Source organism: Gambusia affinis, linkage group LG04 (genome assembly GCF_019740435.1).
Source record: "Gambusia affinis linkage group LG04, SWU_Gaff_1.0, whole genome shotgun sequence".
NCBI lineage: Eukaryota > Metazoa > Chordata > Actinopteri > Cyprinodontiformes > Poeciliidae > Gambusia > Gambusia affinis.
The window spans coordinates 10,878,812-10,889,954 of NC_057871.1; the positions used below are offsets into that span (position 1 = coordinate 10,878,812).

Genomic DNA, 11,143 nt, shown 5'->3' on the forward strand with positions numbered 1-11,143 from the left:
ACAAATAGCTTGTCCTGTGAATAAGGAATTATCCCCGGATATTAATATACAAGTTCTTCCTGTCCTTCATAAAATTACTGGTATGTGAACAATAAACTACAAATTGTGGAGCAGCCTACGTAAAATTTTCCCTCTCTCTTGGCAAAGATATAATGTGGCATCAGAGGCGCAGAATTGACCCTCACGCAATGATGCTCCAATGACTTCGTGCTAGCAGGAGTTTGGAAGGCAGTGATAGTGGTGATAATGAAATATCATGGAAATGAGCTGAGCAGAAGATAGGTGCGTGCATTTATTTTGGGGCTGGAAAGCTGCCAGATTAGATACCAAACGCAGCAATATGCAAAAATTATCTTTGATGTTGAACTGCCATTGTTCTGATGTAACCTAACAATAAACATGCTGAGCTTTGAACATTGATGAGTTTCTCTCCAAGGCTTTTGCTGCTGTTTCTTTTTGAGTGTATTCATCATAGCTGTGCAAAAGGCTCAGAAAAAGGTTTGTTTCTGTAGTTGCTTTAGTGCCACCATAAAACATTACAGAAAATATCACTGGGCTGTGTCCAGTCCGAATGAGGGCATGAATTATTCACAGGACACTGGGAGGTCACAAAAGCATGCCCTCGTCTCGTCTTCATGCAAACATAAACAAAGAAAGGCCCAGCGGTGTTTCCACCAAAACTGTATCCACGGTGACACATCTTTGACCACAAATAGTGAAACCCAGCGTAAAGCACACAGCTCTGCAGAGGGTGTTTCTCATTTCTGTTGTGGACAAAGATTTCCTGACCTCAGTGGTAACTCTGTTGATAGAAGATACTGTATATCTGAAGAGAGCCGGACTGATACAGTTTCACTCCAGCTTTAGCTTCATTCCAAAACATAACACCTATATGCTACAGCTGAGCACGTTTTACAAGCAAAATGGGATCCGTTTCATAACAAGTCTGATGCCATTTCAACTTTACTATTACAGCATGTGAAAAAATTACTTTTATCTGGAAACAACAATAAGGTTTGGTTCGTTTCAAACCAAACCTTATTTGGTTTGGTTTGAAACCAGTTGGATAATCACTGGCTGTATTATCCTACCAGTGATTACATGTTAGATGTGATGTGTCATAAATAATTGTGGCTGATGAATCTCTTCCCACTATATGCACCAAAGAAGTTCAAATATGTATAAACACCCTCAACATTTAGAGCATACAAAGGCATTTGTAACCCCATAGAGGCTGAAAATGATAAATATGGATTCTTCTTCCATGCAACGATGACCCAGACCTAACTTGATCCTCTATCAAACAATTTTATGTCCTCTCATATACTATGTGCTTAAACCTAAATACATAATGAATTGTGAGCAACAGAAGAAGTAAGCTGCTAAATCAAAGAAAACAAAACATAGACTTTATCCTGCTCAATACAAGTATGAGGAGCTTTTGTTCAATCAGAGGTGAATAATAATAAAGCTGAAGCATTGTTTGTGTTTTCTATGGCGTCGACTGTTTTGTACAGACACTTGCACCTCTGATGAAAAGGCAGTAATTGATGTTTAGGGAATAGGAACGGAAGGAGCTGGTTATCTCCACATTGATGTCTGTTCCTCTTTTTTTCTGATTCGCTTGAAGATCACAAGCGACACCAAACAAGCATGCACCCATTATACTGGAAGACATATTCCCGATTTGTTTTGTTAGATGATAAAATAAATAGTTTCTTTCAACAGAGAAAAGAAGAAGCATGAAAAAAGCATTTGTTTCATTTTTTTAAGTATTTCCATGGAATTTGTTATAAATACACTTTCCTTGTACATTATTCAGAAAATTAACAATTCTAACTTTTTAAACCAAAATGTTGTACTTTATTATTACTTAAGAAAATCAAAATAATGATCTAACATTTGCTTTCTTAGAATTTGTTTGGTCTCTATTGCATTATTCATCATATTCATTTTTTCCTTGATGATATTGTTTTGTCTTTTGTCTTTGCAGCATCATAAGCAGGCCAGCAGGCAACACAGTGGCCTGTCTCACAGTCTTTCTTCTCTCCTGTCGTCTGAAGAAAAAGGCATCGTTTTCCTTCTACTGCCATTTGTCTTGCTCCCAGTCTGCCTGGCCCCGTTTTCTTGCCTTAATCCTCGACGTCTTTCTGATTTGCTTTATGTTACTTATTTTTCCATCATTGATGCTGCTGAATCCTGTTTCGTGTTTTCTCCGTCTTCACACTGATCATTTCCGTTTTGATTTCACCCCATAATTAAAGAAAATGTAGGTCTCTGTGAACCCTCCCTGATCCTCAGTCGTCTTCCAGGTTGTTGTTGCTGATCAGGCCCGACTCCCACAGCTGCACTAGAGGATTCTTTTGTCGTGGAGTTCTGGGACTCTTGCGAATCTGGGTGGAAAACAGATTAAGATAAACAAAGAAGCTTTGGTCCAGCAAAACATGAGGCATTAATGTCAAGTGAGAGGAAAAGAAGATGGGGTTCCCTAAAATCTTTTACTAATAGAAACCTAAAACCCTGTTGCTTACAGTTGTATTCAGCTCCCTATACTATGGGACTCCAAAATGTCAGTCAACATCCTTTGAAAGGTTCCTAATTAGTAAATAGAGTCCTTCTGTATCAATATTTGAAGCTCTGACCAGATATATTTACAATTTGTTTTGTTAGATGATAAAACAAATAGTTTCTTTTAACAGAGAAAAGGAGAAGCATTTTCTCTGTTAAGAAGCATTTTCTTCTTTTCTCTGTGAAGAAGAAAAGAAGAAGAAGCTTCTTCATCTCTTTGTAGATGAAGAAACTCTTCATCTGCAGAGAGAATATAGCAATCCAAACGAAATATGACTATCCACCTTAACTAAGGGATCAGACCAAAACAGCATTAATCAGAGAGGCTCATGACAACTCTGCAGGACGAAGTCACAGTACAGATGTAAGAATCCACTGTCATGATAACAACTAGCCTTGTTTTGTGAAGGGGTGCAAAAAAATGCCCTGGTTGAAAAGAAGTTTCACTTAAAGTTTGCTAAAAGCACAGACACAGCATTGGGCAGACGAATCTTTATTGAACCTTACGTCCAATATGAGTGGAAGAAAAATCTCCACAGTGAAACATAGTACTACATCCTCATGATTTGGAGATGCTTTTCTTTAGCAGTGACAGGAAAATTGGTCAGAGTTGACACAAAGATGGATGGAATATGCAGGGCAATCCTGGAGGAAAACTATGGTGGCTGTAAAAGATACAGCAGGGGGAATTTTATCTTCCAGTAGGACACTAAACATACAGCCAGAGTTACAATAGAATTGTTAACATCAAATCATATCCATATGTTAAAATGTCCCAGTACATGACAGATTTTGATGACTAAATCCAAGTGACAGTGTGTGTCAAGACAAAACATTTGGTATTCACACAGTCAGAAAGAAAGGAAAACAGTCAAAAATCTATAACTGGATGGGCAAAACGCTGCCATGCTTCTGAAATATTTATCTCTGCAACATAAAATCTCAATTATTGCAATCTTTGGTTGTAATGTGACAAAGTGGGAAAATACTGAAGGGGTTGAATACTTTTGCAAGGCAGTGTGAAGTTGCTTCTTCTACAGCCCATCATTTTGTAACAATACAACACTGAATAGGAGTTAATGCAACTTTGATCCTAGGCCATGTTCAGTATGACTAAGTCAACAATTAGGGCCAGTCTCTCCTGCAGAATCCTGACTTCATCCTTAAATTCAGATCAGACGAAAGCCGTATGCATCAAGCAACTAGGGAAGGAGAGTCAGAAGAAGAAAAAGAGAGTAAAATGCTCATGCCGATGTCAGATCAAACCATGCAGCTAAAGCCCCACACCTTAATGCCTCGCCAAATTAAACAGCAGTACTGTGTGTAATCACAGACACATTAGTTTCAGAGAGATTTAGAGCCCACGAGACAGGTTACAAAAGTCAATCATTACAAAACGACTCCCTTTTTTTCCTTCTGGAGTTGAATGCACGCGCGCACACACATGCACACGCCTAATCCCACTTTCCACACTTCATGTTTCTTTCCCTCTCTGTCTCAGTCATAGGGCTGCTTGCTTTCTTCCCTTATCTACAAAGATAAGTGCCTTGCTGTGTGTTCAGGACCTTATCAGATATTTGTGTCCTAGATTTGCCGCGAAAGAAACACTGACATCTTCCCAAGAGGTTTTTAAAAGTGATAATTATATATAAAGTCCAGAGCAGTTACAGAAATGTTCATAATCATGCTGCTAGGAGACTGCTTTAACCCCCAGTGCATAGTTTTAATTAACACATAAACACAGAGTTAGAAAAGCTTTAGTTTGTTTTTCTATGCAGCAATCAAGAGAGAGCCTGGGAGATGATTTGCCTACATTTTCATGTTCTTAGCAGAGTGCCCAAGCCATTTATGAAGGGGAAAACCTTTATGAACCGAAGCAAGCAGGAGTGGAAGAAAGGAAACTAAAATGACAACACACCTCTGGGTGGAAAATCTTTTCCTCTTCACCCTGGACAGGCGGTCGCACAGACACCTGGTCCACTGCCTGTCTTCCTGCAAGACACAGAAGCAATTATTACAGTATAAACAAAAAGTGTGGCACAATGGTTCCTATCAGACTGTCCCTGCTTATGGTACTACTTAATGAGGAAGCAGTAAAAGTAAAGAGTGACTATCATGAGTAGAATTTCACTGACCACCAATAAAATAGAAACCAAAGACTGCAGTAGATACTAAGGAGCATAAAAAGGTTGCACAATCAAAGAATGTTATGTAATGTGCGCTGTGTCATGATCATATAATTGCACCGCGGCACGCCCTGGTGATTTTCTGCCACCTTTCATTGAAATTGAAATGACTGCCATCTTCTTTTATTCATTAACCTTTTATTCCAGAAATGCAATCAAACATAAAATGTAGCTGTGGCTTCCAGCCCTCAGTTTCACATCAGATCAGCACTCAGAACTTGTTTTAAATGGTTCTCATTTCATTTAACTATTACAGTGAACAGGGTTAGGGTTTCAGTACCCCAAGATTTCCTCAGACACTGAAACCTGAAAATATCTCCAATAAAAGGAACATCTGATTATACCCACTTATATCCACTTCACCCATTCCTCAGTCTGTCACATTCTTTCAATTCCACCCTCAACCCCATTTTGTCTCATCTCTCTTCCTTCTCTTCCTTCTCTTCCTTCACTTCCTTGTCTCATTCACCTCCTGCAGTCTTCTTTGTTTCACGTTCCATCTTGGAGTTAGGCTCAGAAAAAGTCAATGTACAGAAGACTGCGCCCCTATTCTGAGCCTCCTCATGCCAAGCCTTCGTCAGCAACTCTCCCCAGGTGACCCTTCATCTCACCCTGTCCATTCATAACATCCTCTTCATTCAACAAACCTTTAACTCAAACCTTTGTGGTGTTGTCCTTCCAAATGAACTGCTATTTAGTTTCTATTGTTATACACCTTCCTGGTGAAAATTTTTTATTATTATCAACCCGGCATTTGAGTATGAGTGCTTTACACTGAACACCCTGAATTTATGACCCATTTTGTTGACAGTGTAGCCTATTAAACATGTTATCAGGCTGGGCGAGAACATTTCATTTCATTTTATTAACATTATATAGTGTAGCAGCGTTTTGACCAAAAAACATAAATTAATTTAGCTGTTAAAAGTTTTCTTGTTTTTGTCTTGTTGCATTAGACAACAAGACAATGCAACAAGATTGCATTGCTGCAATAAAAAATAACCTTTTTATTTGTAAATTTTTTCAGCAGTTCGAGATGTGTCATCTTTTTCTTACAAGCCTCGATTTGAAATTCATCCATCCCTTATGCAGCCATGATTTCTATAAATCAGATAAAAGAGACTAAAATATTATAGCGAATAACTGAAAAAAAATTAAGCAACACAATTGGATCTAGATGTAACTGGCTTGACTTAAAGCAGTGGTTCCCAAAGATTATCTGGGCCTCCCTATGGATTAAAATAAAATCCCCCCCCAAATAAAAAATCAACTGGGCACACACATTGTTCAACCAGACATAAACCTATACACATATTTTGTTTTCGAACTCCACTGAAGTTTATTGCACGCTGCAGGGTGCAACAAAACAAACTACAAACCATCTTTACAGTGAAACACTTTTGTGTAACAGTTTTTTAAAATTATTTTTTCATTCATCCATACCGCTTCCCGCACCCCCTCTGCAATGGCATTGCATCTCCCCACTCCCCGCTTCACTTAACTTTAACAGCGGGAATAATTTATGTACTAAAACTTTGATCAAACCTGGTGATCCTAAGATCAATAATTTTATTGTTTACTGGCCCGATCAAAGATCAAAGGATGATCTTGGAAGAAGATCCAAGACTGTTCAGTGTTATTTTTTTTTGTCAAACCTGATTCTATACTGAGTTACAGCTAAGACTCTGTCTTTACTTATTAATGAATTAAAACTTTAGATAGACTTTTTTTCAACACACTTTACCGCTTTCATACACAATCAAACTGTATGACTCATGATTTTCCATTTCACAACTTCTGATATTAGCTTGACAGGCCAGAATGCTAACCCTTGTTTGCAAATCTTTGATATTTTCCACTGATGTCAAAGGAATAAAGTAAAGTGGTTACAAAAACAGTTGCAGAGTTTTTCCTGACACATGTATAATCAGTTTTTACAACAATTGATCCACTAACCTTCATGTAATCCACTGCTACCATTGGGAACCGGACTGGGAGCTGGGATTTCTTTTTTTGAGGGGGATTCAGTATCATTGACTTCCCCATACAGGTTGAGCCGCAAGGTGTGAAGCTCCTTCTCCCTGTCTTTGGCCTCTTGGATATCCTGCCTCACTTTATCTAAATTAGCTGAGGAACGGAGCTTGAAAAAAGGGTTCTCCTTGGACACTGAGACTTCTTTCTCATCCTGTTTCTTCTTTGCCTTCATCAGTCCATCATAGTTTCTTGTCTTTTCTGTTGAGTTGAAATCCTTTCCAGTTTCAAGAGCTGGACTGGCCTTTGCCTCTGCTTTGGCTTTGTAGTGTTTCTGTGCTGGAATGGTTCGGCTATTTTCTATGATGATGATCTGACAGCCGGTCCCCTCTGAGAGCTTTGGTCCTCTGAGACCAGAGCGGTCTAAACCTTTGGCAGAGGTTTGGTTCTGTGAGGTATTGACCGCAATGGGTTTTCTCTCCACGTAGGTGGTATGTTCTGGGGTGGATGTCCCAGATTCATCTTGACTCTCCAAAATTAAGTTCAAATCGTCACTGCTACTAGAAGACCAGGATGGGGTCTTACTTTTAGGTGAGAATGTCAATGGCGATTCTGGACGTATCTGCAGGGTCTCAAAGAGTTGCTTCCTCTCTTTTATTTGGCGAACTGTGCCTTTGTCATAGAAGCCAGGAATTTTCCCAATCTTGACCAGGTCCTGCTCCCTCCGAGTCTCTTCGTGAATCTCGTGCTGCATCTTTTTGCCTGCAAATTCCCTGTCCTTGTTCTGGGACCACTTGGGAGTGGAGGACACACTAAGACTTTTTCTGGAAGGAACTTCCACGTATTCTGGAGAGGTGCGTTGGTTTGGAAGTCCTCTGGATCTTCTCAGGCTTTGCTCGCGCTCTATTGCCCGTCTGATCTCCCTCTCGATGGGGGTCTCTGAGGAGACAGGGCCCGGAGAGTCTGCAGAAATGCTGGTGCTGCTGTTCCATGTTCTGTCTGAGTGGAAGTCTGCTGACACTCCGCTGTCACTCTGGCTATCATCATACGTGTCAGTCCTCATCCTGGTGTCTCTGCTGGCTTTAGGAAATATACCACAGCTGTTTTCCGCCTTAGACTCTTGTGTTTGGACTGCCTGGAGATACCTGAACAGCTCTCTGCTCTGTGACCTCACAGCCGTCTTGCTCTTTTCGACACTGCTCTTATTCTGCCCTTTCACTCCACCTGTTAGCTCATGTTCACTCCCTGTCCTCTCCCACACCCTGCTGCTCCTTTCTCTTGCAGCTGCAACGCAACTATGGCCTTGAGAGGTTTCCCCTCCCTGATTGGCTAGCTCCATGGCAACAGCCGAACCAGGTGGAGATCCCTGGCCAAACACCTGTTGTGCAGCTTCCTGGTTTAATCTCCTGGGACAGAGCTCAGACTGATTTTGTGGCAACACTGCCTCCTCCTGTCTGACTGAATTATTTGCAGGCAGGACTGAGTCTGTTTCTTCATGATTGGAACATGAAGGTAGGACACCCATGCAGCTCATCTCATGTGGAGCAGATTGGTGCTGACAAGTTGTTACATCTCCACCTGTTCCCTCTTCTTCTTCGCTTTCATCAGCAAAAGGAGGAGAGTTCAGAGTGTTTCTGTCATCTGAGCTGTTCATGTCAGAGAGACAGTGTCGGGCAGACTGAGATCCAGAAGTTTCAGTTTTATTGCTTCTAATGTCACCTGCATTCATTAGTGCTGTTGAATTAATCTGTGATGTTATGTCTGCATCCTGATGAGCTGGCTCAAGAAGTTTGGGTGTCTTTGCGCATTCTTGAGTGACTTCAATTGGTTCAGCTTCACTGATCCACTCCCCCACCTCACCCTCCAGGCTGGAAAGCCCTTCTTTCTCACCACACTCTCCTGCTGATAAGGCACTGAGTGGCAGTGGAGGCAGGAAATCCTTCTCACAGAAATTATCTGCTTCTTTAGGCTCCTCCTGTGTATCTGAGACCTTTTTAGGCCTTCCTCCCAATTCTGTCATAGCTTCTTGTGTCTCTGTCATAGGCCACTTAATAATATCTGTGGATTTCTGATTTTCAATTTTGATTACATCAACCATTTCTATTATCTCGATTGGCTGACATTCCCGCGGAGCTTCAAGTTTGACTCCAAGCTCCGGGGCTTCTAAGTCCTCCTCAGGCATTGCCTTGGGGGCTTTTCTCTCTCGTAGAGAAACATTGTGGCCCACGCTTGTGCCCTCTTCACCCTGCATCTCAACTAGAGAAGTGAAAAGACCTTGCTCCTGCCAGGTTGTGGGCTTTGTTTCCATGGCAGCACGACTGATGATGTAAAATGTTCTGAGCAATCAGGTTGTTGGGCCCCCAGCCAGTCAGTCAACCCTAAAAGCAAGGGGAGCCAGAGGGGAGAGAGGAACAACATGGTGATTAGCAGAGTTTAACAACAGAACATTGTCAGCCACTTTCAATGCTATTATTGCAGTGCCTGCACCACTGAATGAATCATCATCTGTTTTCAGTGTGACATTTATTGTGCAGAAATCCTGACATGCTGAATGCTATCTCTCATTTGCATTTTAATATTTCACATGGTCTAAGCTGATCACAGAGGGGCACGCAGTTTAAAAAAGAAGGCTTTTAATCTCAAATGGATTTTATCCTGGTAAAATAAAGGTAAAATAAAAATAATAATAGAATATAAATACAGATGACAAACGTAAAAACTTCAGTATATATCTGGCATTTGAACAATATACCTCACATAGAATGTTATCAGGGGCTGAACTGATGTTTTGATATAAACAACTTGTTCCTTGTGTACCTAATTTCAATAAATACATTTCAACAAGCAAACAGTTGCTAAATAGTTATAGTATGTAACTGAGAATTAATCAGATGTCATTACCTCAGAACCAAGCTGCTTTGTTGGCTGTCAGATTTGTAATTATGCACAGCAACTAATAAATCAAATGTTATGTAGACTCCTCTATTCCTGAATTGCTACTTCTCAACATGTTTTCTTTTTGTCTCCTTTGTGCTGTGAATTGATTGGTTTGTGTGTTTATTCTCATGTGTTTGTTTGTGTCTAAACTACTGGGGACTACAAATATGAAGTAACCTTTTTACTAATTTGAGCATGGCATTGTCCCATTTAAATATAATATTAAAATTATGAGCTTACGGTCTTTCAACCACAGCTCAGTTGAAGCTCTTTTATTCATCATCTGACTGACTTCTAAGGGCAATGAACTCAGTAGAGATTCACGGACAAACTGTTCGTCTTTGCACTGGACTTGAGCATATAAACCATGGTTATGTCTTCTTTTCACAGCAGAAAGACCGCTCCCGCTTGACAAGAGAGTGGCAGTAACACCTCACAAGGTTTTGGCTTCAGGGCAGTGAATAAAGTTTTTTGCTGAGCACACCTTTCTGTAATCATCTTACAGGCTGGGGAATAGCTCAGGATAACACACACACACGCACACACACCAACCCTGTTTCTTTAACATACACACAAACACTTGCCTTATGATGAATTGTGCTTACACACATGTAGACTTAAAGTCAGCATCCTAACAAATTTCCACAAACGATAATACTTGTAAAGTCAGTCAGACAAGTCTGGATTCTGGTGCCAGGACTGATCACTAGGGGACATGTAGATCACAGCTTTTGGGACAAGTGCTTGACGAATTGGGACGATGGACAAATAACATACAGCCCTGTGAGTGGAGATAATAAGGTCCAACATAGGGGCGGGAGACAGGAAGAATGGAGAACAGTGAGGCAATAATAATAACAGCAGAAGCAGATCCACAACAGAGCAGTGTACCACTCACCAGCTGCAGAGTGTGTTTAAAGTGTGTGCAGTTTCTGGACTATTGGTGATGAAATTGAGCACTCTGCTTCCTGCTGTGGCAGACACAGCACTCCACCATCATTTCAAGGTTGGTTTCCAGTCTTGAAACAGAAGTCCAGCTTCCTGGAGTCCTTTTATATGACAGGCATTTTTGTTGTTTTGAAAATGAGAAGGACCAGAAGCAGCTTATTATGTGCACAGAGTGCTCCATTCAGAGCCCATTATAAAATGTACACTGGCTGGTTTCAGACTCAGGAGGAATAAGGGAAAACATTGGGTTCTTGTCACTTATGTCCAGTCTAAAGGAAACTATTGTCTGATTCCTAGTTTAATATCAATAAGACATGTAATTTTCAGTGATTTTTGTAGTTGACATATGTTGTGATACTAGATCAATCTCTGCTTCTTAATTATAGTTTTCAACATAAAATGTTATGAAACAGATCTACATCTTCATGAGAAGGCAACAGGTTTTGAGTTTAAATTTTATGCGATTTGAGCTCAGTCAGATTTATAGAGATTATGTATACACATAAATTTTCAGGGCTAATCACAGATTATAA

General features: G+C 40.4%; 1 protein-coding gene across 1 annotated transcript; it reads right to left on the reverse strand.

Moving 5' to 3' along the window:
- Positions 1 to 1,740: 1,740 nt before the first annotated feature.
- Positions 1,741 to 8,102, reverse strand: misp3 (MISP family member 3). Its single transcript, XM_044115228.1, has 3 exons — positions 6,711 to 8,102; positions 4,487 to 4,560; positions 1,741 to 2,393 (listed from the first exon to the last, which is right to left on the reverse strand). Exons 1-3 carry the CDS (start codon positions 8,062 to 8,064, stop codon positions 2,298 to 2,300), a joined length of 1,524 nt encoding a protein of 507 aa, XP_043971163.1. The 5' UTR covers positions 8,065 to 8,102; the 3' UTR covers positions 1,741 to 2,297.
- Between the last annotated feature and the right edge of the window lie 3,041 nt (positions 8,103 to 11,143).

Bases quoted from the DNA above. Each gene is read 5' to 3' on its own strand.
- misp3 (XM_044115228.1), bottom strand. From the start codon at position 8,064: ATGGAGCTAGCCAATCAGGGAGGGGAAACCTCTCAAGGCCATAGTTGC. The intron at 4,561-6,710 runs GTTAGTGGATCA...TGTGTCTTGCAG, and splicing joins TAGCAGTGGATTACATGAAG to GAAGACAGGCAGTGGACCAG. The intron at 2,394-4,486 runs GTGTGTTGTCAT...TTTTCCACCCAG, and splicing joins AAAAGATTTTCCACCCAGAG to ATTCGCAAGAGTCCCAGAAC.